The 26,207-nt window shown below is 43.1% G+C and overlaps 1 protein-coding gene across 1 annotated transcript in view; it reads left to right on the forward strand.

Annotated features, from left to right (window-relative positions):
- Positions 1 to 298: 298 nt before the first annotated feature.
- Positions 299 to 26,207, forward strand: part of DGKQ (diacylglycerol kinase theta) — a 101,182-nt gene continuing 75,273 nt past the window's right edge. The window contains exon 1 of the mRNA XM_065657292.1: positions 299 to 555. Coding sequence (XP_065513364.1) covers positions 351 to 555 — 205 coding nt within the window. The 5' untranslated portion in view covers positions 299 to 350. The remainder of the gene's footprint in view (positions 556 to 26,207) is intronic.

Consider the following 26,207-nt stretch of genomic DNA (forward strand, 5'->3'; position numbering starts at 1 on the left):
CGCCCGCCCCTCGGCTGCGCGTTCACCCCGGTGATGCTCACAGCCGCACGGCCGCAGGGCAGCCCGCTTCCCAACACCCTTCCCGCTGCGCCTCCGGCGCCCGCTCGGCAGCCGGCGGGAGCGGGGCCGCCCAGCGCAAGCCGAGACCCCGCCAGCACCGCCCGCAACGGGGCAGCCGGCGGGGCGGCCCCTCAGCCGGCAGGGGGCAGCGCGGCGCCGCCCCGCGAGGCCCCGCCCGGGCGGCCCCGCCCCCGCCCGCCCCGCGCCGCCGCCGCCGCCGCCGCCGCCACCGCCGCCTCGGGCGGAAGCGAGGGCGAGCGGCGGCCGGGGCTGCGCCGCGGGGAGCGGGCATGGCGGACGCGGCGCGCTCGCTGCGTGGCGGCAGCCCGGCCTCCAGCCCGGTGCTGGGCGGGCGGGGCCGCACCGCGCTGGCGGCGGCGGCCGGGGGGAGCAGCCCGCCGGGCCACAGCTTCCGCAGGGTGACCCTCACCAAGCCCACCTTCTGCCACTACTGCACCGACTTCATCTGGGGGCTGGCCGGCTACCAGTGCGAGGGTAAGGGGGCGGCAGGGACGGACGGACGGACGGAGGGGGCGGGCAGCCGGCCGGGCGCCCAGCGGGCTGGGGCGGGTGCGGGTCGTGCGGGACCTGCTGGGGGCGGCCGCCGCGTCCTGGGCGGGATGGGCGGCGGGCGGGGAAGAGCGGCTGAAAATTGTGCAAATAAAAATAACAACATTCCATTAATAAAAATTCCGGTAGTAGAAATCATCGTAGAATTACAGAATCGCCTCGGTTGGAAGAGTCTCTCAAGATCATCGAGTCCCGCCGTAACCGAGCTCTAGCACCATGTCCCTAAGAACCTCATCTGCATGTCTCTTAAACTCCTACGTCCTACTAAAAAAAAATCTAACAGTAGTAAAATAAAAATTCTAGTGATAATAATACATTCTAAAAATAAAACTGTAAAAGTACGGTACTAAAAATTCTATTAATAACAGATTTTAATAATTATAACAACAGTATGACTAAATATTCTACTATTAATAACAAATTCTAATAAATTCTAACCATAATAATAATTCTAACTATAATAATTCTAATAATAAATGATAGTAAATTACAATAAGAATTATGATTCTGGTAACAGTAATGGGATTTCTAACAAGAATAGTAAAAAATCGGAGGTGTGGCACTGCCTGCTCCTGACACAGGTGTTTGCTGTGATCCATGGCTGCCCATCCCAGGATGGATCTCTGTGAGCACTGCCTACCCCGGCTGGTCAGTCGCCTGCAGTGGAGCCGTCCCATGGATGCCATGATTTGCCAAAATGCCCGCTGTAGCGGAGAAGCCCACAACCCGTGTGGAGTTTGAACCTTTAAACCTGGTCTGATGCCGGGGTGGGGAGAAGGAATTGCTGGATCTCCTTGCTGACCCTGTGGCAGTGGAGGTTCCTGGAGGCGACAAAATTGTGGCTTGTTCTGATGCAGCGAAACCGAATGAAGTCGTGGGGAAAGAGCAGTTCTCGATGTCCCACTTCAGAAATAGCTCCCCAAAAAGGCCAGAACAACACCTCAATGTCATCTTGAGCATGTGCAGCCCACCTGGCTTGGGTTGCATCTCCAAGTCACGTCTGGAGGAGCTGGGCTGTACAAGAGCCTCATTGTTCGGGTGGTATCAGACAAGGCTGTGGGTGCAGTGCTTCAAGTAGCTCCTGCCTTTTGTCATCTCTGTGGGTGAAGAGGGTGTGTGATTAAGTTGGGTGAAAGTCATGTTCCTGTGTGGTTCAAAAAAAGACTTGCAAGAATGATTTTATATTTGCTTAAAACTTTGCTGAGTGTTGTGTCCGTTGTTCTGTCTGCGTAGGCAGTGACTTTCTGCTACAGCAAAAAAAAAAAACTCGAGTGAAAATTCCTTAAGTTGTGAAAATGCACAAAGCTAGTCTTTTATAGTCTTTTATTAGATCACCGCCTTGAAAGTCACAGAAGTGGACATTCAGGTGCGAGTTTTGTTACTTGAAGAGCTGAGTGGCTTTGATATGTTAACAGATAAGAAAATGCGAGAGGCCAGGATGTCTCACTTTTTTTTTTTTTTTCCATTCACATACTATGTACATAAACATAGTGCATAGCTGTAACTTGAATTTAGGGTCTTTTCCTAGCTTGAAAACTGCGCTGGCAGTTTGTGGTCTGGAATTGTTTTTCCCCTTTGGCTTTTTAGGCTGAGTTTTGGGTAAGGATCGTTAGCATCACTGTCTAACGACCGTGTGTGCTAATGAGCCACTTGCAAGCTATCCTGTTAAGATACCTCTCTTAAACCTCTGAAACCTCCATCCCAAACAAGTAGTGTGTGTGAGGGGTAATGAGAGAGAGAAAAATGCTCTTCATTAGCTGTAACGTTCCCTGCTCAGAGTGGGGGGAAAACCATGTAATGTCACCTGGCACCTCAGTGTTTCCTTTGGGTGAAGAACTGACTTTTTTTGTTCCTTAGTCTGTTTTCAACCAGCTATATTCAGTGTTGTGTTTGTCTTTTCCAACAACTTACTGCTAAACAACAAATTTCAAAAATACCTGATAGGTCGTTTGCTGATGGTGGCTGCTTTTGATAGCCATGCATACACCCTTGTACCTTGTTGCATAGCTTGGCAGCTCATTCTTTCCGAGTTACTTAGTATAATAAATGCTGATATGATTTCTTGAATGAACTTTTAAGTAAATTCCGTTTAATACCTAGCTGCTTGTCACATGTGCTTTAACTAATGGAGTTTGATCATTGTTCTTTAGAAAGTAATAAAAGGGTGATCTCTAGGAGTGCCAGGCTGGTTAAAAATTAAAAAAAAAACCCAAACCCCAAACCACCCAGCTTTTAGTGAAAAAAGTGTGTGCAGTAGACAGGAAGAACTTGGTAGCTAATCCTTTGTCTTCAAAGTCTTCAGAGACTAGGATTGCATGTGTAATTGCAGCTGACCTGCTGTTGTCTTTGTTGGGATTTATTTTGATAAACCACCTACAGGTTTCGAAGTCAAGCCATTGAGTGTCCCTTTTCTAGGTGAATTTGCAATGATTTCTGTTGCAAATCTGTGGGTTCAAGGTGTTCAGTCTCCTGATGCTGTTTGTGTTGATGTTCCCTGAAGCTGGTCTTGATCAAAACAGAAAGGTTCTAAACTTTGCAGGGAACCGAGCACGCCGATGACAAGACTCCATCAGTTCATGAAAGGAGGAAAGGAAAGAAACAACTTTCTGCCTGTCGTTATTTAAGTAGCCTAAATGACCTGGATTTGAGTTTTAATTGTGATTGCGCTTTTGACCTTTGGATAATGGTGTCTTGTGTATGCGAATGATCAGGTCTGTGGAGTTTTACAGTAAACTTATCAACTACTCAGCAGACTGACACATGCCCACGTGGCTTACCTGGCTGTGTAGCAAAACCACAAGAAAGTATAATGAATTCTTATACATTTCTGGCAGTGCAGGCCAACATAAGTGGTCCTTCCATTTTCTTCACACGGACTCTGAAAAATGCATAGAAGAGATGCTCCGATGCTCTCTGTACAAGGCACAAAGTGCCCTGGATCTAATCCCTCTGTTTGGAAGTCGGATACTGCTTCCCTCTCCGGTTCAGGGCTACTACTGCTGTTTCTGGCACTTTGTCCAGGACAGGGGGTTCTCCTGGGGACAATTGCAGCTCTTTTGCTACATTTGCAAGGTATTTTTGTGAGTGCAATTTTTCAGGGAAGGCAGTAGTCTTTCTATGTGGATTAGTTGGGTCTGAAGATGCCACCTTATGAAGCTTTTGTGCACGTAATCTCAATCAGTCAGGCTTGCAGCTGCGGTTTATTTTTTCTTTCTCCCCCCGCTCCCCCTCACTGCCCCGCAAATTTGTTTTCCATAAACCCTTTGTAAATGACTCTTTATTTTTCTTAACACTTTACTCTTTGTAGCTCTCACTTCCTTTGATAAGTGTGTGTGTGAAAGCATAAGTGATGTTTAGATTGTAACGTGAACAAAGACTCTCTTGTATTGCTCTTGCTTTGCAAAGCTTGGTCATTTTAGTTTTGAGTGGGTTTAAATTTCCTCAGGCTTGGCAAGGAAGAGTCAGTGTAAGTGTCTGGATTTCTGTGCATGTGTATGCGCACCTTAAAAATGAGAAATATTAAATATTTGAAGTCTGTGTAAGAAATAAAGTTGAGTTCTTATTAGTAGTGCACGGAGGAACCAATTTCATACACTAAAAAATAGCAGATATTTTAATTTGAAGTTTGAGATTTATTTTAGCTACCAATAAATACATTTCTTTTCACAGTGCCTTTTTTTTTAAAGTCTTTTATGAAAAATGTAGGAAGAATTGTGAATCTGTACATTTTGGGAGCTACAAAGATTTCCAGTGCTATAACTCTTTCTAATGTGAACTTGGTTTGGTTTATTTTAGCCAAAGGTAAAATGTGGGGAATTTAAGTAGTGAGCAAGTTGATTAGCAATTTTAACACAATTGTTTAGCTATTTTTAGGTGGTTTATATTTATTTATTTATTTATTTATCTTTCATTATAGCACTTACTAAAAGCTACTGTCAGGGGACTTTTTGACATGTTCTATTTCTATTTCTACTAGGGAAATGTCATTTGAACAGGTAGGGTACTTGTTTTGACATGAGGGCACTAAGTCAAATAATACTTTGGGAAATATCATCCTTCTTTTCTGGTGTGGTGGTTTTGTGTTCTGTGTTTTTGGTAGGGTTTTGTGGGGAGGGGGGAGGGTGGTTGTTGTGTGTGTTTGTTGTTTGGTTTGGTTTGGGGTTTTGGGGCTTTTTTTAAGGCTTTGTATTCTAAGGAGAACCTCCAAACTTATTCCAAGACACAGACATCCTTGTCTCTTCTAATTTGGTTTAGATATTGGCTGACAACACTGCAGCTTTTCCAGAATAAAATGTACGTGGTGAACTGGAGTGATGTTTATGCCATAAATCTCCGATTTAAAGAAGACAGCCATGAAGCTGCTGTGATTCATACAGGCGTGTCCCAGACACAGGCAAGCTGTGTTGTGCCCTGTTGGTACAGGAGACCCTGGAGATGTTCAGACAGCATCTCTGATGGGAATGCACATTCTGGACATGTTTTGAATGGGGTCCACTCCATTTAGACTCTTCTAAGTAATTGGATCGAGATAGGGAAGGTGTGTTTTAGTTTAAAGTTGGGAGTTTGACCAACAGGGAGTTTGTAGGGATTTGAAAATGGTATCAGGGAATAAAGCAATAATGAACGATCCCCTTGAACTCTCATCCTCTCTGGTGAGTTTGGTTGTTGGCACAGGCAGCTGGAACTTCCTTGACCCTGCTGGTTCTCTTCAGCTCGGTGTTGAAGGAAGGGGATGATGTATCAGATTCCCCAGAAAGTCTTCATGCTTGCCATTCAGAAATAAAAAAAATTCTTCCTTCTTCTGACGAGCTTGTCTTGCTTTTGCTGCATTTTGAACTAAAAAATAAAAGCTGCAAAAAGGTAAAACCGCAGTGAAATCTTGCTTGTATCCCATGATCAGTTTGTGTTTTCTAGACTCGCTCACTTTATTCTTTAGTGGCTTCCTTGTCAGAGGCGAGGCCTTTCCATGCAACAATAAGATGTTTGATGTTGAGATGCGATGTGCGTTTGTGGTTGAGGTGTTGTTGAGTGGATGTCACTTAGATTTAAAACTTAGATTGAGCTATGTGTCTCTGAATCTATCTTGGTAACAAACACAAAGACTGTCAAAAAAGAAAAAAAGAAAAAAAAAAACCAACCCAGAAACAAATAAAGCCCCACTCCCCAGAAGAAAACCTGACATAGAAGCTTAGCTCAGTTCTGGCCAAGCTGAAGCATGTTGGGAGAAATGTTTGGAGGATTGACTGACACACTGAAAGATGCACCTTACTAACTGGTCTGGATTTGGAGGATAATTCATTTTGTACTGGAGAATTTATGCTTTTCCTTGTCTCCCTCTGACAGTGCTTCAGAGGATAATGTCATTGTCACCATCAGTGATGCAGAGGAAAGGACAGGGACCGTTGCGAGGATGCACACAGCTTTTGTAGCTGGAAGCTATATTTTGTGTTGATAGTGTTATCCCAGATTTCAGTCCAGAAACTCAATTATGTAGGAAATAACTTACTACAGAAAGTACTAAAGCCAGTAATCCAATACCAGGCTTTGCACAGCACTTTCGTATCTCATCTGTGTTACCACCTCAGCCTGACTTGGTGATAAATAACAAAAGCAACAAAGAAGGTGTGCATCAATCCATCATGGTCTGGAGCGGCTGCAGCTGGCTCTCTGCAGGTTTCCTTTCCAGATGATCTTTCATCTCATATTGCTTAGACTTAGTATAGTCACATGTTACTCAGCCATCTTCTAGTCTAATACCTTCGATTCTTCCCATCTCACAGTGAAATTTTTCTGTCTTCCTCTGGTAAGTTTCCTGTGGATCGTAGTTCTTGCAGTGCTTTGCTAAGGGTTTGAAAAGCCTTTTATTCTTCCTTTTATTCTTTCTCATGGTTGTGTAGGAGATAAATGGCTGACTGGTTATTTCTTTCTGAGAAACAAAGGACATTGAACTCTAAGGCTTTCACCGTAAACCACTTTCTAAGCACTGTACTGAGACATTTAACAATGTTTTCTTTAAAACTGCGCTTGCCTGTTCCTATTTTCTGTGATGTTTGCATACAGTAGCTGTGTGTTTCCCCTTGGTTCAGGTTTGACTTCTTTTTGGGAACAAGTACATTTTGGTAACACCTCGCCATTCTCTAGGGGTGGTCTGCATTCTGTCTTCATAGATGTAGAAGTTTGTGTTAAAATAGTATATAGCACATCTTACTCAGAAATGCATCTCTCTGTGGATGATTACTCTGTCCTCCTTCAGTCTTAGTCATCACCAGTTTTTTTTAGTAGTGATGTTACTTTTATTTCAATAAAATACCTGATACCTTTAGACAGTATCACAGGGTTTTCCATGTGAAAGAAAAAAAAAATTAGCCCATCACTTTGCATGGACAATTGCTTTATAACAAGGGACGTGTCATGTACAATGGGCATTTATTACCCAAGTGTAGATTGTGATCTCAAGGTGGGCTCTCCTGCTTATAGCACCATGGAGGGTTACATGCAAGGTTTTTAGTTTTCATTCGCCTCTTGGCAGTTGATAACGGATGTTTCTGTTGATTCCCCCCCCTCCCGTCTTGTTCAGAATTCCAAGTCCAGGGATAAGGAATTTTGCTGCATTGTTTCCAGTGGGTTCTCTTTGGGAAGGGTCCGTGTTGCTTGTCTGATTTCTCCTCTTTGATGGCATGCTCTTTATAACTCATCTGTAATGTTGTTTTTCTGCTTACTATCCCATAGAAACCTGGTTTCCATGTTGATTTTGGAGCTCTCTTCTCAGGTGGCAGCTTTGAATTATCTTTGAATCAGGCTGTCCCTGGATGACCTTTGCTTTTTGGTTATGTCGCTGGTTTCTTCCAGAGTTGTTTGTAACACTGCATTAATCAGCTCATCTGTCTTCTTTCTGGGCTACTTGTTGCTCATTAGGACCATCCTGAGCTGGCTCAGAAAAATCCCCTCGGTGGAATTGCTTTTGCAATACCTATTGAAATCAGGTGACTGAGTTACGTTCATCTATTTAATTTGACTCAGCTCCAATGGGGAAAGAACTGGATGTATGTATAGCATATGGGCCTTTCTAAATGGTAAAATAATGTGTGCTGATCACCTCCTGTTCATTTTTTTTCCCTAGCCTTTTTGTTTAATAGCACCTTTCAGTTTTGAGAGAAGGCTGTCAGGAAACACTTCCAAGCAGAGAGCAAAAACTAACATTTGTGTATCACAATGTGATAAAGAACTAAGTGGAAGCGTGCTTCTTTTTTTCTAAATGTGCCAGCACAGTATTCTTCCTTTTAAACCATATTATTGCCTACTTTTGTCTCACTTGTGGAAGCTTGTTATTCAATAGAGTACAGTCAACCTCTAATTTCACTTCCTCTTTTTATTTAAATATTTTATTCGCTTGGCTCTGGAAGAATGTGGGTGTGTGCACATGTGTATATATATTACTTAGTGGATTTGGTGGTTTAGTGGATGAGGGAAAGGCTGTGGATATTGTGTACTTAGACTTCGGTAAAGCCTTTGACACTGTATCCCATGGCATTCTCCTGGAGAAGCTGGCAGCTCATGGCCTGGATGGGTGTGCTCTGCGAGGGATAAAGAACTGGCTGGATGGCCGGGCCCAAGGAGTTGTGGTGAACGGAGCCAAATCCAGTTGGTGGCCAGTCATGAATGGTGTTCCCCAGGGCTCAGTGTTGGGGCCAGTTCTGGTTAATCTCTTTATTAATGATCTGGATGAGGGGATTGAGTGCACCCTTAGTAAGTTTGCAGATGACACAAGTTGGGTGGGAGTGTTGATCTGCTGGAGGGTAGGAAGGCCATACAGAGGGATCTGGACCGGCTGGGTCATTGGGCTGAGGCCAGTTGTATGAGGTTCAACAAGGCCAAGTTTGGGGTCCTGCACTTGGGTCACAACAACCCCAGGCAGCGCCACAGGCTCAGGGAAGAGTGGCTGGAAACTGCCTGGAGGAAAAGGATCTGGGGGTGCTGGTTGACAGCAGCTGAACATGAGCCAGCAGTGTGCCCAGGTGGCCAAAAAGGCCAACAGCAGCCTGGCTTGTATCAGGAACACTGTGGTCAGCAGGACTAGAGAAATGATCATCCCCCTGTACCTGGCACTGCTGAGGCCCCACCTTGAGTCCTGTGTTCAGTTTTGGGCCCCTCACTACAAGAAAGACATTGAGGTGCTGGAGAGAGTTCAGAGAAGGGCAATGAAGCTGGTGAGGGGCCTGGAGCACAAGTCTGATGAGGAGCGGCTGAGGGAGCTGGGGCTGTTTGGCCTGGAGAAAAGGAGGCTGAGGGGAGACCTTGTCGCTGTCTGCAGCTACCTGAAAGGAGCTTGTAGCGTGGAGGGGGTTGGTCTCTTCTTCCAACTGGCAAGTGATGAGTTGAGAGGAAATGGCCTCAAGTTGTGCCAAGGGAGGTTTAGATTGGATATTAGGAAAAATTTGTTCACAAAAAGGGCTGTCAAGTATTGGAATGGGCTGCCCAGGGAGGTGATGGAGTCACCATCCTTGCAGGTGTTTAAAAGGCATTTAGATGAGGTTCTTAGGGACATGGTTTAGTGCCAGAGTTGGGTTATCGTTGGACTTGATGATGTCGAGAGTCTCTTGCAACCAAAATTATTCTATGATTCTATATTCATACATATATATTCGCATATATATATGTGAAGAACACATGCATTTGTATTTTTATATAAGTTTGTTGCTTTTTCTCTGCTTTAAATTGAAGATACGTTATTTATTTGGAAGTATATGTAGGATTATGACTGTAATATGCTGATATTGCTCACCTGCTTGGCTTCTTTTTAAATACCACTTGTATGATACAAGTTCCATGCCACTTGCCATGTAAACATAATATTGTTTTAGATCTAAAGCAACTAGAGGTGAGAATAAAAACTACGGTGTTTGACCACAATTTAATGTGTCCACAGAGGTTTTACATACAGAAGACTGCTAGAGACATTCCAAATACTTTCTAAATAGGTGTGTTTGGGCGAAATTGAATAATTCGAACTTCCGGTGTTAAAATAGGAGCAGTGACTTGTTCTGCAATGTAATATTAGATTACAGTGGCTAGGAAACAGGACTTCCAGTTTTAATGCAAGAATATGCAGCAAAAAAAATCTCTGTTCCTCATTTCATTTCTTTCTCTTCAGCAGAATGTGTCACATTTTAATGTTTTGGTTTCTTATGATGTAATTCAGGAAATGAGTCTGCCCTTTTTCTGCAGTACTTTCCCTACAGCGTGTGGAGATAAGAACTGGTACACCTTGTTAGCCAGTGAGCGTAGGAGCGCTCCATAACCAGTTCTATTAGTGTTTCAGACAAAAATACTTTGGCAGAGCTGAAATCATTGCGTGGTTGGGAGCTTCAAAAGAAGGCAGAAGAATACAAGGAAATTACTAAGATTCCTCTGAGCATGAAGAGGGCATGAGGGAAGGATCTGAGCATAAAGTGGAAAGGCTAGTCCTGTTTGAGACTGTGGATGCTCTCTTTCAGAATCAAAAATGCCTCTTGGGGGTTGAAAGATTTTCTTCAGGATATAGTTAGGATGCCAGAATGCGTGTAAATCATTGCACATACAAATTTTCATGGGAAACTCATCAGGACTACCAGTCCTGAAATGTACGTGTTATAGAAAGGAGCCCTTGGACTTGAAACAAAGTTATGGGCTCAGTAGCATGACCTAAGAAAAACTGCTTTTTCATGTTAAACCTCTTCTTGAAATAGTATTGATACAGGGGATTGGAAAAGCTAATTTCAGACTTCTTGGATATTCACAAATATTTAGAGTGTTTGAAAGTCTCAAGACACTTCTTCCAGTTGATGCACAAATTTCGGGTGGCCATGGATGCCGTTGGGTGTGCTGGTGGCATGGTACCTCGCTGGGACGGTCGTGCCTGGCAGGTGTACACGTGAGCTGCGTGCAGTGTGTCTGCCCTTGCTGCCGGGCAGTTGTCATGGGTGGTCATGGCTGCTCTTCCAGAAGCGATCACAACCCCTTTATCCCAGAAAGGGTTGCAACTCGAGGAAAACGGCACTTGCAGTTTATGTTTGATGCTCCAACTCTCTGTCTGGATGCTGGGGAGACTTAACTCTGTAAATAGAAGCTGCTGACTGAGAAATGGAGCATGTGACCCAAAATGAGGAGGTGTGAAAGCAGAGACATAACCTTAAAACCAAAAATAAGTGAAAAGATTTCTGTTTTGGTTTCTGTGCCATTGACTTATTTGCCCGTAGTTCCTCTTGTGAAGAGGAGAAGTTAACTGCTGCCACATGTTCCCAACAGCACCTGAGACTATCAGGCCTCCACAGCTGAATCTTTTTTCAGAAATAGACCGAAGCAGGAGGTAAAAATACCATAATGTTAAAACTATGCTTCATAACAGCCAAGTATCATCATGTCCATCCTGGTTTTGACCTCTTTTATTCTGTTCCTCTTCTCTTTGCCCCAGAAGAGCTCCTGTCTGGCAAGTGCTTTGGGATTTCTTAGAAGCTATTGTATTTTTCATTCGACCACTTTTTCTTCAGGAACAGCAAATAGATTATTTAAAAATTAGATCCTCCTCCCCTTCTTTTTCCCAAGTCTGGAAAGATAATGGAGATGGATTATACTTATTCAGTACTTTTGCTCAATATAACATTTTTTCTAGGTATGGTCTAATGGGAAGCCTTCAGAGCCTTTCAGCATGCGTTGGTAATTCGTGTGTATAAATTAATATCTGATTATCTTACATAGTATATTAAGAGCAAGTGCTACAAGAATTTGCCTTGCTAGTCAGGTTGATTAAATAAAACACACTAAACAAGAACAAACCAAAATAAACAAAACCTTGAGATCATTTGGTCTGTGTTTAGGAAAAATGTATAGTTTCTCAGGAGTAGATTTTGAATTTTACTGTTTTGTTAACGGAGCTGTTGTATCTTGGAAGTTCTGGTGTACTCATAAGTGGTGTATATAACTTGACACCACAAGCTTCTGTTCTCTAGATGTAAAAGCTCATCTTTTATGAATTATGTATAATCTTATGTGACGGAGACTGTTCCTTAAATTCAAGATGGTTGTAGTCCTGATTCTCATAACTGACTAAAGCCTAAGTGGTAGAATTGAAATTCTCACTCATTCTTAACAGGTATCTTTTTTAAATGCTTGAAATTCATAATAAAATTAAGAATTAGCACCTTCAGTTTGCTAGCTTTTCTGGAAATAGTGCCTTGCGAGTGATTTATTTTCCTCTGATTCATCACTGTATGAATCATTTGCCTTTAGTTTCCTGACTCTGTCAATATTCTCGTAGCAACCACGTTGAGGAAAATACTGAATATACTTGCGTAGCTAGCACAGGGCCCTGTTTCTTTGCTTTTTTGCCTTTCCCGCCCCCCCCCCCCTCTCTTTTCAGCTCTCTTTTTCACTCAAATCCTATAGTTAGTTGCCTGTCTGTGGTGCAGCTTGGAAATGAAGCCCTATAGGAATGAGAGATAGAGGTTGCCATAACAACTGGGATGTTTTCATTGTTTTTTTTTTTCCTTTGCTCATTTTGTGGTGGTAGGAAGCGTTGAGATGCCCTTGATAATGCCGAGATTACCCCAGTTAAAAGAGGAGGAACACTTATCTTGGGGTTATATATATCAATAATTTGGCCTACATTTTAATTGCACTCATCATTTCTTTTAGAATTACAACTGCGCTTTGGAGGTAGGTGGGTCCAATTGTGGCTAAGATTAGCAGTTGTTTTTATTCTAGTCTCTTCAGGATTTTTCATTCTGTCTCTGTGTTCTCTGTTAAGTTTTTAAGAGGCAAGGTGGAAGGAAGCACACTTCCTAGGGCCTGCAACCCTCCTGCTTACATCACTGAGCAGAGGAGACTCGTTTTACATAAAATACTGCCTGTCTCTACTTCCTTGGTCCATTCAAAGGCTTATGTATGTTTTAGAGGGAATTCTTGGGTTTTTCTCCCCTAGAGCACTGAGCAAACTCATTGAAGCTCTCGGTGTGCAGGATGCATTTGCAGTGTACCTTGTTGTGTCCTGGTGATACGCCCATAGGAGCAGGATTACATTATTCTGCTGTGAATGCCGTAGTGTTGAGAATGTCTCTAAATCTTTGAGTACTGTGAGGAATTCCAGGCAAATGTGTCAGCCTCACGGTTTTCTGCCAAAATGCCGACATGGCTTATGGAGTCCTGCTGTGCATTAAATTCTGCTATGATCTGCCCTGTTTGTTTAAGTGTAACTCAAGTTCTTCTTTTTCAAAGCTAAAGATTTTCAGCTTTTGTTTCCCTTTTAGAAGTGGGGAGGCATTTTGGCTTGAATATGTCTAAAATTGAAGAAGTGTTAACCGGACTGATTTTTGTAGGAGACATCTGTGTTGTCCACCTGGGTTTTCAGAAACTAGTTATTGAAGTGTGACATTGACATTGTGGTGCGTGAGGTTATGTGTCCTATATGGGGCAACCAGTGGTAGTGATGCAGGAGGACACGTATGTGAGGGCTGGAAACCTGCAGCATTATGTCAGTTCCCTGAGTGTGATGAAGTTTTAGTTATAAGGATGCTTGCAGTAAATGTCAAGTTGTTTTGGTGGATTTTCCCTAAATTTGAGGGTTGGGTCAGACTGCCTTGTGGTTTTTGTTGTGTTATTCTGTTCTGAATACTGTAAGCTATAGCTCTTTGTTTTGACCAGTAGCTGTGAGTCAGCTGGAGAGTGCTGATAAACAATTGACAAAGTTTCTCTTTGTAAAGGATCCCCCTGAAAGCAGCGAGCTGGAGAAGCTGTTGCAGACAACAGCTGTGGGGAGTTAAGTACCATGTCTTTGGGTTTCGTGACACTGGTGTGCATCTCCTGCAGTAGGTGGTTCTGTGGTACAGCTGGGTCTTCCTTGTCACTCTCCTGTTCTTAAACATTACATGTTTCTCTCACCCTGCTGTTCCATTTCACTTACAGATGCTGCAGACCTGTACCTCTCTGCTCTAGCTGCTGTTTTTTATCTGTGGTTCAGTTGATGGCATGGCAATGTGCAGCAGAAGGCAAAAGAGGCTCGGACTTAAGGCAGAGCCAGAGGAAAAGACTGATGTTTAAATGGTCTTCAAGAGTCTTGTCTGTAGTGGTATCTGGTACTTTATTATCTTCTTACCATTGTGGCATTTTGCTGAAATTTTGAGTTGGGTGTCATTGGTAGACCTGTCTTCTCCCTTCAGGGGTGTTAGGAGCTGTAGCCTTTCATTGCAGGCACAGTGCGAGTGATCAGAAGTTTTTGTCAGGCTTCATGCTGGTTTGACCCTTTCTAGCTGTGTAAAGGCTGCAGTCTGGAAGATGTGGCAAAAAGCCATGACTATTACATGGGCTGGCATCTGGTTTGTACGAGCAACCTTCATCCTCTAGCCTGTACAAAAGAGCTACTGGAGTGCTTAATTGTTTGCCCTCAGACAGACAGATTTCTGTGGTTCAGAGACGACTTCTTTTCAGGATCTCTGTCTTCAGCATCACTGAGTACCACTGCTAGCCCCCTAAAATGGGGAGCCTGTGGTTCCTCCTCACTGGAAGGAGAGTCACAGCCATCCCAAAGGTCTGTGGCTACTGCGTGAGTGCAACTTCCCAGTAATGCGTTACCATGCTAGAATCATGCAGTGGAAAGGCAAATTCAGTGGTCAGAGGGCAAAAGCTGTGTCCTCCAGGCTTGCTATGCAACTCCATGTTGTGAGTGGGCTGCTTGTCCTCTGAAGGATCTTTCATAGAATTCAAGTATTCGTTATTCAGGAAGAGACTGCACGATGTCCTCAGACAAATGGTGTGAACTGTGGGGTTGTCATGTCCAAGAGGAGTTGGACTCGATGATCCTTTTTGGGTCCCTTCCAACTCGGGACATTCTATGATTCTATGAAACCAGTACCCATCAGCAGGGCTGCTCTCAATCCCTTCATCCCCCAGCCTGTATTGCTACCAGGGATTACCCTGACCCAGGTGCAGGACCTTGCACTTGGCCTTGTTGAACCTCATGAGGTTTGCATGGGCCCACTTTCTGGGCTTGTCCGTGTCCCTCTGGATGGCATCCTGTCCCTCAGGCATGTCAACTGCACTGCTCAGCTTGGTGTCATCCACAAGCTTGCTGAGGGTGCACTCAATCCCACTTTGTCACTGACAACATTAAACAGTGCTGGTGCCAGTATGGTCTCAGAGCTATTCTTCAGAACATGAATCTTCCTTAGAATTACAAAATATTTTCTTCTTCCAGATGCAAAGCCTGAGAATGCTGCAAATTCAGCAATTGAGAGAAAAGTCTTGACATTTATCCAAACAAATGACTCTGGCAATTCAGAGGTCTCGCATGATTTGCTCCTGAGAAGATGCTGGCTGGAAGGAAGAGATAAGGACCTTCCTGAGCCCAAGTGATGAGGGAGGCACTGGGCTTTTCATCCCTCTTGCATCTGCAAACCAAAACTCATTCCAAGCAGAAAGATAGAAAAGTAGTAACAACTCTGCTCAGCTGATGTCAAATGTTCATGTTATAGTTTAGACAGTGTATTATTTCTGTGCCACATATATAGACTGTCAAAATAATTTATACAAACGTATTTACTACTTTGGGCATGAATCTTAGTATGTCCCAGAAGTAATTGTAATGAAAGTATGTAGGTGACACATTAATCTTTACAGAAAACCGGGCAGCCAGTGACCATAAGAGCTCAGCTAGTCTGTCCTTCTGTGTTCCTGACAATTGTCAGCCAAGCCTGCTGTGAAAAACCGCCCAGGAGAGACAACCCACAGCCTCTCAGCACAGCTGACTCTATGTCCTCCAAAGTCCTTACAGTTAGCAGCCTGGTGCATGATGTCCAGACCTCCCTTATTACAACTCATGTCCAGCATGTCTCGCCCTGTGTACTAAAGCAATGAAGAACTGTTTATTTTCCTTTCTCTTTGCAGCTATTTCTGCAGGTAGATACCTTAGCAAAGCAAGGTGCTGGTTATTTTAGCAGGTAAAAGAGGTTTATTTTGGGCACTTACTTACAGCAGAACAGAAAGGACAGTGAATAACACATAAAGTGGCAAGTCTTGCCTAGTCTTTCAAGGAATGTTCTCACTCCTTCCCTCACCAAAAAAAAAAAAAAAAAGGCAAAAGCGTTCAGCAAGTGAATAAACAGCTCTTTTTTTAAGAGCACTCACAATCATTGCTGGAATATGTGTAAACAAGATATTCTCTTATTACCCCTCTTGTTGAAGAAGGGGATACAAACATTTGTTCAGTCCAGCCATTTCCCCTGGGTTACTCTGAAATGCAGGAGGGCCCCTTGCCTTCTGGTGGATCCCCAAACCAAACCGCTTTAGTCCAAGACCTGGAAGGGTTTCCAGAACTCATGTTTTGTTTGCCAGCATTTGTAAAGATGCTTCCACCTCGGTTCTGCCAGGGCTCGCAGTCATGAAAGAGCAGCACTGGTTTATGAAGAGGCTGGTTATCAGCACTTGGGGAAGGAAGATTGGTACAGAAGAGCTGAACATGGAAGAATTGACTTGCTCAAATTAGTTTAGTAAAAGTACACCCATGCACACAGTGGCAAGGATGCCCAGTGCAGGTGGCGTAGCTGCTGCAGCATATGTAAAAGATGGAAGGAGGAAGGACAACTTCTTATAGATGGACAGAGCAAAACAAACAAGAAATGTACCCAAGCCAGGGAGCAAACCGAAGCTTCAAAGCTGTTATGCAAGAAAACAATAACAGTCTCTACTTTCCAAATAATGAATCAGTGGAACTTAAAGGGCATATCAGCACCAATTCAGCCAAGTCAGTCTAACTCTATCAAAACAAAGTTTTATTTTGGTCAAAACTAAGTAGGTTATTTCCTCCTCTCTTCCTGCCCTTCCGTAGCATGCGCCTGACATGACAAATGCCAAAATACAGGCTTAATCCTACAGTGCCTTTGCCCTTTAGGGGCTTTTTCACACACTTCTGAAGTTGTCCTGTGTCCTGCAAGCAGGCTATTTTGCTCAGCAGGATTGCCTCTGTGTTCACTGCAGAGATCCATTGATAATTAGTAGACAATAGCTTTGAGGAAATGTCCACAGGCTAAGTAGTTGTAGATTGGAGGAAACAACTTTTTTTTAAAAAAAAAAAACCTCAATGTTTTAAAATTATTGTATTGGTGTTACCAGACTGTTTATGCAGACAGGCCCATTCACGCTGATGGAGGAGATGCTATTTTAATGAGTAACTTAAAAGCAACGCTCTCTTTCCACTGGAAATTAGTGAGACTTAACTTTTTCACTGGAGAGTTGTGGGACCTAAGTTTTACATTTGTTACACAGCTTTGAGCTCCTTTTCCGTTGTAGCAGCTTGCCAACACAGACACATTTAGCTTTTTTGTTTAGGACTATGACTACAGGCCAGCCTGAATACTGTGACTATTCTCTGAAAGGAATGCTGGACGCCCTACATGGACCTTGCCAGCTTATTTCCCAATTCAGCAGAAACATGCAAAGACCTGTATGCAATATTGGTGTGCTCTCTCAGACAAAAACACAACCTGGTTTAAGTCTGGAAGCCTGTTGTGCAATGCTTGCTAAATATCACCAGCAAAGCTCTCACTGGAAGCTTGGGACTTCCCAGAACATTTCAAAAAATGGCTAGACAGGAATGGAAAAATCTCTGAAAGGTTTAAGAAGTCAGGCATTAAAACCAGCCTCCTCTCTCACTGCAGTGAGAAACATTCATTCTTTGCTTGTCTTACAGTTAAATGAGACCATGTTGTGGATCCTCTTCCTTTGAAAATGCGGAAGAAATGAGAAACCTGTTATGGTTTTCTAAATATTTACTGAGCATCCTTATAGATGACTTGTGCTTGCCAGGTCCTTTCTCTCTCCAGGACCCTCTGGTCTTGCCAACTAAGTAGCCGTACCTGCCTCTGCTTCAAATGGAGATACCAGCATGTACCCTGTCTGATAAAAATGAAGTTTCACCCCCATATAGTGTGGATTGTGTTGTACTTTGTATTTCCAAAATAGTCTACATGAAAGCAAACTTTATTTATTGGTATAGATATCCAAAAGAAATGTTTTTGTAACATCTGAGCTCTGTAATTTCAAGGCAGCACATTTGAATTCCTATTCATTTGTATTTCAGATGTGCTGTTAGTAAATAACATAGCGGCAAGTCAAGTGGAAACAAGACAAGCTACTGAATAATGAAACAGTCAAATGAGCTCAGTGATATACTTGAACTGTCAATCATGAAAGCACTAATTTGTTTATAGTAAGTTTACTTGAATGGTGGTAGCCTTACAAAGCCCACAGGCTACCCTAAGGAACCCTCGCTCTCTCATTAGTAAGGCTGTAAATATTCTGAAATCTAACAACAGACTGTCTTGTTTCTCCACCTTCCCTGGTACAGGAAGCCCAGTACTGACAAATGAACTAACAGAACTTCACGTGTCAGAAAAGCATTTCCTGAATTCTGCGAAGCAGGTGAAGCTACAGCACCTACAGCTGGAGACATGACAGAGGCACCTGTGCCGTGTGATCAGTTCTACCAGGGCTTCATGCTCCGAGGAGCAAATAACAGCTGCACAAGCAAGCTATACCACAGTAGCAAAAGTAGCCATCTCCATTTGGTCAAGAGGCTTTTCTGGGTCATAACTATAGCCAGCAGAAAACCTTGACACCCTACTAGATGTGCCTGTACAAAGAAGAGGGGTCCACCGTCTCGACATGCTGCAGTCAGTTCTACTTCCATGCCACACAGTGTGGCAAATAAAAATATAGCCAGGCTGAACACAGGCTTCAATGAAACAAATTAGCTGGATGGTTGCATCCAGAGAGTGGTGGTCAACAGCTCAATGTCTGGCTGAAGATGAGTGACAAGTGGTGTCCTTCAAGCGTCCATACCTCTGATTCTGGGGAGAGGAAATACCTCTAATTGCAGAATAGGTTGCAATAATGGCTTTATGTAGCGCAAGCAAATTCAAATAGTTCTTGTTTTGGGTTATTGATGCCTTATATAAGTCGGTGACGTAGGGAACAAAGATTTGTAATAATCGTGTCTGTTCAAAAGAAATGTTTATGTTGCTAGAAGTACTGATGGATATCTTTTCTCATCACTGAACTTTACAGGAAGCCTGGGTATGTTTTTGAGGGTAAAATTTACCCTGAATTTGTTCTTTCATCTTGCCGAAAACAAGATGTATGTTAACTGATTTAATTTATAATCTGGTGTATTGACTTAAAGTAAAAGAATCTTGGCTTCTGTAAACTGTTGTGCTTTAGCAAGCTGAAAGGAGTTGTGCTGATTTACAGCCTGTGAGAGTCTGACCTTAACTCTTCAGAATACCTAGTTAGATGTACTGCACTCTTTAACAGTAATGTTTTCTACTGAAGTTAATGAAAATGAAAATTACTGAAAGTATTGAAAAGGGATTGAAAAATTCGCCCCGCTGGAGTGAATTATCCCTCTGGAGTAAATGGCACAAGCCATTATTCTTCCTGTAGTTCCTGTTTTGTTTGAAACATAGTCACGTTTGCTACGAGGCACAAAGCTTGAGGCTGCGCGGCATGTCCTTTGTGCTGCCCTGAGACTGCTGGTGAGCTTGACGGCTCCGATTTCTCGCCAAGGTGGTCTCTTGCACCAGGCATGTGGCAGTGTAAAAAGTGCCTGTGCTGTCACCTTCCCAAGGAGTCCACCTAACCCCAATGTTTCCCTGGAGAAACAGTCACAGAGTTGTAGTCCTGGTGCTCATCACCCTGGGTTTGCAGCCAGGAGATGAGACGAGCCGTTCTGGGATCCATCCACCAGCAATTCGGGCTCTGGCTGAAGTTACCACAAGGTACGCATCTGCGATCTTATACTTTTGCCACCTTTAAGGAGCCGGACTTTTTGTGTACCTCTTCAAACAATTGCTCCTCTCTTGGGACAATCAAACTTCGGGGCAATTGTGGCCTTTTGCCGTCTTCCCATGGCTCAGTCTGGAAATGTGAAGTGGGAAGCGTTAAGGGGCATGGTCCTGTGTTTTCAGATACGTACCCACCTTTGATGGGCAGAAAGTGTTGCTCTTGCAGTTGCTGGTATATGTACAGATGTAAAAAGAAAAAATTGATTACAGACAAGTTTTATGTGATGTGAAGGTTGTCCTGTGAAAAAGGAGAAGAGAGAATCTTGGGGTGTTGGGCCTTTATGATAAGCGTGTTAAGTTGCCATAAAGCTGGTGATTTGGAGAACATAACTGTGCTGCATTCATCTGGTCCTATTTCTAAATGTGTTTGATTTTTAAAATGAATACTTCAAATTTTTAAGCCTAAATTACACATGAGTATAGGGATGCATTCTAGTTCAAGGTAAGAGAAGTAAAGCTGCATTTTATATGCCTGATGAGGATTTTGTCCGTTTTTCTCCATCTATCGTGTTTCATCTTTCTTTAAAGATAACCTTTTGAAGGTTACGTATATTTGGATAGGTATCATCGGTAACACTTGTAGACACCTGTTGCTGGAGAAAAAAAGCTGCTCAATATTTAATCTGGTAGAAGCTTTTTTCCTGTTGTTTTGTCCTGTACAATTTCCATGCAATCAAGAAAATGTAGACAACAGTCCCCTGGCCACCCAGAGGGTGGTCTAGTGCCAGAGTGTGTTGCTAGCCATAACCACAGCCTTCTCTTTGTCTTGTTTTTTCTGAGCATCTTAGCAGAAGACAGATGTAACTAAGGGTACTCCAGAACTGAAAGTTGGCACTCACGATGTGTGAAATGCTAAAACAGAACCACACTGCCTGCAGGCCTGGGCTTGGGTGGCTGACAAAAGCGATAGAGGGAAGCAACAAACCTAAGCAAGGTTGCAGGTGGATTCGTGGCAGCAATGTCTCGGTAGGGTGTATGGTACTCAACTCTCGTTAACAGCCCACCACCCCCCCTGCAAAGGCTTGGAGTGAGCTGAGAGTTCACGTTGGACATCAGCTGCTGAGGATTGCAGAAGAACCTTTAACTGAATTAATTTTAATCTACTATTTTATTGCTTGAGGTTGATGAATGTAAAGTGATGTATATGAAGGGGGAAAAATACTCTTAAAAGCTGATGAGCCTCGAGTCAGCTTTTACAGATCAGGCAAGAAATAAAGGTAAAGTTGTAATGATGCATCTAGGGACATATGTGCTTCAGTGTGTAATTGTCAAAAAAAGGCAAATTGAATGTTAGATGTTATTAGGAAAGGAATGGGAAGGAATGGCACAAAAGTCACCTCTGTGCCATGATATAAACTCACACTATGCACGTACTGTCTGTAAGTGGTGCCTGAGCTGCTGGGGAGTCAATAGGAGTTCCATGCAGCATTAGACCTTTAAGAAGGCACTTTCTTTTTTTTTAACCTCCCCCTTGTAATTTTTTCATGTAATCTATGTAGATTTATAGGGCTTTTTGTAGAGGATTGTAGAGAATTTTTATTTATGTAGTTCTCCTACATGCATCAGGCCATCCAGTCCAGTAGACTCTCTGAAACAGGGACTTCTTTCAAGTCTTACATTTAACAAGATGCCCCAGAGATTACTGCTTTTCATTTGGTTTTATTTATATTCACATTAATGAGCTGAGTATGTTCTTTAATGCATTGCACTTAAGTTTTCCCAGAAATGACAAATGTATTGTGTACTGATAGCTGGGCAAACAATCTGAGTTACTAGGCTGTTCCTGGCTGAGCCAATGGTTTGTTTCAAAACCAAGAACAAGCCCTTTGGTCAACTAAGTCTTTCAGTGATCTGTAACCTTTGTTGAAAGATTAGAAGAAACTTTGGCAGGCATTTACTGGGAGTTATAATTCGTGCAGGTGAGCAAAATGCGAGTGAGTTACGGTACTCATAGATAACGCCAAATAAAATGAAACTGTTATTTGCCCAGTCATCCAGATGATACTGAGGAGTTGTGGTCTTGTCGCTTCATGTCAGGATATGAAGTTCTCCCAGCACTGACAGGCAGCTGGCCAAAACACCATGTTGTTTCTCAGGAGTTACTGAAGTTCGCTGTGTCTCTGCTCTGCACCAGAGCTTTATTGCAAGGTGTGCACAGAGTGCTCGGCTGCAGGAACTTGCCTTTGTCGTGGCTGCAGGTCTCTCTGAGAGTCCTCAGTGTAACCTGTGGCAATGAGAAGTGGGATGGCTCCTATGTTAGTGCCAGACCATGTCCTGCAAAACCCATGGGTCCTGGCACCCTGCAGGAGGGAATTCTTGGAAGAAGAAGAGTGTGTTAGTGCTGCTTGTAGTACTGGTGCGAGTCAATTGAGGTGTACGAACCAGAGGCAGAGGGGCAGATTGCGACTGGCAGGACAACAAATCCAGACAACACAGTGCAGGAGGAGGAATTGCAGTTTCCTTTGCAGCTGCTTTTGTTAAGCTCAAAACTGGTGCTCAAGGAAATGAGAGAATTGCTTTTGGGTTAAGAATGCGCATGTGAATAGGTCCATAGTGAGCTTTGTGTTAAACTGATCACACTCCAGGAGAGGATCAAACCCGTTTTGGGCTTTGTGTTGACATTCCTTGATCCTCCTTGGAGACCAGTTTGATATCTCTGCTTTTAAAAGTTTTAGTGAATGTCAAATTCGATTTATAAATACAGTTGTTAAAGTCAAAATATAACATGTTAAAATATAAATTTAAAAATAAATTTATGTTTGAAAAACAGCAAAACCGAATTATGGTGAGTATCTCCTCAAAGAGGAGAGAAAAGTAATTTTCAATACCTTCTAGGATTTTGCTCAGGACTGGGTGGTCTTTTCAAAAGTGGGAGAGGATTATGTGTTATATTTGGTATTTTGGAAGTGGTTCTCACACAGCCATTCATTACATGGGACACTGATACCTTGCTAAAGTCTGTACGGGACATAATACACCTTTTTCTTCTTCTCCTCACATTCGGGATCTGCTTTGAATTCTGTCTTAAGGACAGAGAGAAGGCAGCTTATATGGGAAAAGTGTGGCATATTGAAGGGCATAAATAGCCTTTGCTTTGCTATCAAGAGTTTTAGTGATGCCCAGCTTTTATCTCCTGCCTTCCTAGGAAGGGATGGAAAGAGATGTTTTCTGTTCCCTTGCAAGTGTGTGTTGGAGAGTTACTGGCTGTATGTTCACTGGGAGTTACCATACCTACGCATTGCCTTTTTCTTTAGTAAATCACCAAGTCAAACAAAATGTGATAGGGAAAGTGGCCCTGGGAAGTGAAGGCGTATGGGCAGAGACTGCTGTAGAGCCATGTCTCATGTTCAGTGTGGACGGGGAGATGTCCTGTGGTGCCTGATGGCCACCTGACTTCTTGCTGTGCATTGGGAATAATTATTTTTTCATATGAGTGGAGTCATTTGTTGTTGAGTAGAGGAGAGGAGCAAGGGAAAGTTGACAAATGTGGTTGCTGCTGTATGCCTGACGGTATGGTTGGGTGCTAAGAGAGACCACATGAAGTCCCCCAACCTGCAAGTAAACAATTTGGTGGATTCTGTCAATGTCTCTTGAAATCAGGTATACTCAGCTTCCCTTGATGATATATTGCTTCATGAAGCTTAGGCCTGGATATAGCACCTTGTATTCAAAGCCTGGTTTGAAGGTTGTAGGCACCGTTTCCTTCAAATATAGCTCAAGTGTTTGTCTCCCCATCCATGCTGTAAGATACTTTTGGCAGCGCTTAAAATGCTTAGAGGATGCACTGAGCGCTCCAGCCTTTCAGGTTGGACTGAAACCATCAGTTTTGTATACAGTATCTGAAAGCTGCAATTGAAATTGCTTTGTTTTGACTTAGACAATCCATAGATGTGTCTGCTGGTAGTTTGTCACTGAATTTGGATATATGGAGAAATCCTCTTCCTATGAATAGGACAGCCTGTCCTTTTTCCTTTAAATGCTTTTTCCTCAAAATTTTCCATTTAACCTGAATCTTCATGCAGTATCTTCTAGCATGGTTTTCATGGTGAAAGATCACCGCTTAAAAACATCAAACCTCTTCTGCTGTTGGAAGTCTGGGCTTAATTACATCACCTCTCTAGGACTATTGATACCAATTTAGGATTTCCCCCCGAAAATATTGTCCATGCCTCAGTTTGGCTTGCTGCCATTTTTTTTCTTTCTTTCTTTGGGGAATGTGGAAAATAAAAACAAAATCAGAGTTAACTCACCCCCTGATGAATTTTGTGGGACAAAAAGGAAAAAGACAGGTAGCCAAAGCGCATACTTCTTGGTGAATTTGAGGCCTGTGACAAGCAGAGGGAGGGGTGTGTGATGTTTCCTGAAAAATGCGTGGAAGTCTTCCACAGAGAATGTTACTAACTCTATCTGGACACCATTGATCTCCTGCCATTTTTCGCCTGATATTCCTTAATTTGATTCTGTGCAAATGCTTAAATCTTTCCCTTGAAATTTTAGGAAATTCATTATTTTACGTGTTATCTTTTTCTGTATGTACTCAGTCAAACGAGTAAAACCTTTATGCACCTTCCTATTTTACTCCTTGTCTGAAGCCTTCGTTTATCTTTTCATTCTACTACTTGTCTGAAGTTCCTCATTTGAATTCTTCTTTAGTATATTTTTCTGTGCCGTGTGATGTTTCCTCAGCAGAACCATGAGAGACTGTCTTTATGCAGGACCACGTTTTGTTGCTTCTGTCACCACAAAGAGAAAATTGAGTGGTATTGTGTAATAACTTGAGCTGTCTGAATAAATGGAGACTATCTCTCAAGGTCCATGCCCATGGAAGGAGCCTCAATTCTATGAGCTGGTTCAGAGCTGCCTTGTCTGAATTCCCTGAGGTGTCTGTGTTGGGCTTGATTAACTTATGTATTGTGTGTGCACTTAAAATAAGGCTGGTAGCCACTTGGAGATACTGGTCTTGCAGACTTCAGTTGTCTGCTGCTTCTAGCAGATGGTGAAATTTCTGGGAACAGTCTGCAGCGCCTTGCTCTCTTCTTTCATTTCTAGTCTGCCCACTTCTGAACCAGAAAAATGAGGGAAAACAGTGCCATTTCACAGAATTTCATTAGTCACTGATGCTTTCTCCTGAACCACCTATCACTCCTTTATGAAGTTCTTGAAGGCCATCTGTTTGTGTTTGAAGCTTCTTATTGTCACCTTCTGTGGGCTGGAGCCATGGGAACCTAAAACTGTCAGTAGGAATGTTGCGGAGACCTAAGGAGAGAGTAGGTTACATCCATCTACATCCATCTTGTGATAATGTGCATAAGTGTTATAAGAATTCACCAGTTCACTCTGTGGGGTCGTACCTTTTCTCTGGAGCAGAAGATGCATCTTTCCTCTGCCTGGACAATTGCTTTGTTCTCTTTGGTCTCCTCTGTTCATGGGCTGTGTGCTCCTTCCTCCATAGTGACCACCTCTAAATGTGTTGGGTATCTGTGTTTTCAGCTCTGATAATCTGCTTTATCATTCCTTTATTGACTGTTTCCACCCTTTATCTGCCCCATTTATTCAGGAATGCTGTCAAGCCAAAAGATGCACCTAACACTTCATAGCACCCAGCAGAAGGTTTGGATCTGCTCTGTTGCTCCTTTCTTTCATCAGTAATCACTCCGTGTTCAACTGTGGATGACGAATAACACGTTTGTACACAGAAGTGACTTGCAGTGCTGGTTCTTTTTCTGACTTGCAGACTAATGAAAAACAAACATCTGCCTGCTGTTCACATTAAGATGAGCAGCAATGTGAAAGGGGTCATAAAGCAAAGATTACGTTGCGTGGACTGGCAGTAAGCTGGATGGAGAAGTGGACTTGGATTTTAATGCTTGAGTTGGCATGGGAGGAGCAGCGGTGTGAAATCAGAAGTCAATGAACTGGGGACAGGGAAGGAGAGGAAAAATGTCTCCTTCTGATGACACTAGCACATATGATTGGCAACAGCAGTGGGCTGCAGATGGGAAACTTGAAGCTCGTGGGATTTTTTTCGGCTGCGGGTGAAACTTAGGAAGTGGTACAGTGTGCTTCTGAAAAGCAGGGATGTGCAAAAGCCTCCGGTGAACAGCAGCAGCTGCCTCTGGCAAGTGATACTCTGCCCAGGCGCTGGGAGAGGTCTGTGCTTCCACATGGGAGGTCAGGGCCGCAGCATCTGTGTGAGGCTTCACGCTTCAACAGGTACAGAATAGTTCTGAAAGAATGAGGACTCTAATGCCATAGCGGCTTGGCTTATTAGTTCCTAATTAATGCGAGGTGATGGGAACGAAATAAAGAATCCCTTGTTTTCTTTGCACAGCTTAACGTGATGTAAATCCATGGTAAGAAGCTGTGGAAAATATCACCCCCATGAGAAATTATTTTTTCAAACACCGTCTTGCTTGAAAGTACACTTTGTGGAGCTTGGGTGGCATTCTAAACCTGTTGCTTCCACAGTAAAAGAAATAATTAGTTGGTCTTGATTTTCAAAGCTGCATGCAACGGGTGACCTTTAATCCATTTCATCCATTAAGCTCGCTGTGTAACAATACTATATTTTTTCCTATTTATTCCTGTAACATGCACCAGCTTGTAAGAGAATTCACTTTCAAACAAGTCCAACTGCTTTGGCTACATGGAAGAGCTATTTTGGACTTTAGGCTGTCCAAAAGCTCTTGATATTTAAGAGCTCATTTGGGT

Source organism: Caloenas nicobarica, chromosome Z, assembly GCF_036013445.1.
Source record: "Caloenas nicobarica isolate bCalNic1 chromosome Z, bCalNic1.hap1, whole genome shotgun sequence".
NCBI classification, from domain to species: domain Eukaryota; kingdom Metazoa; phylum Chordata; class Aves; order Columbiformes; family Columbidae; genus Caloenas; species Caloenas nicobarica.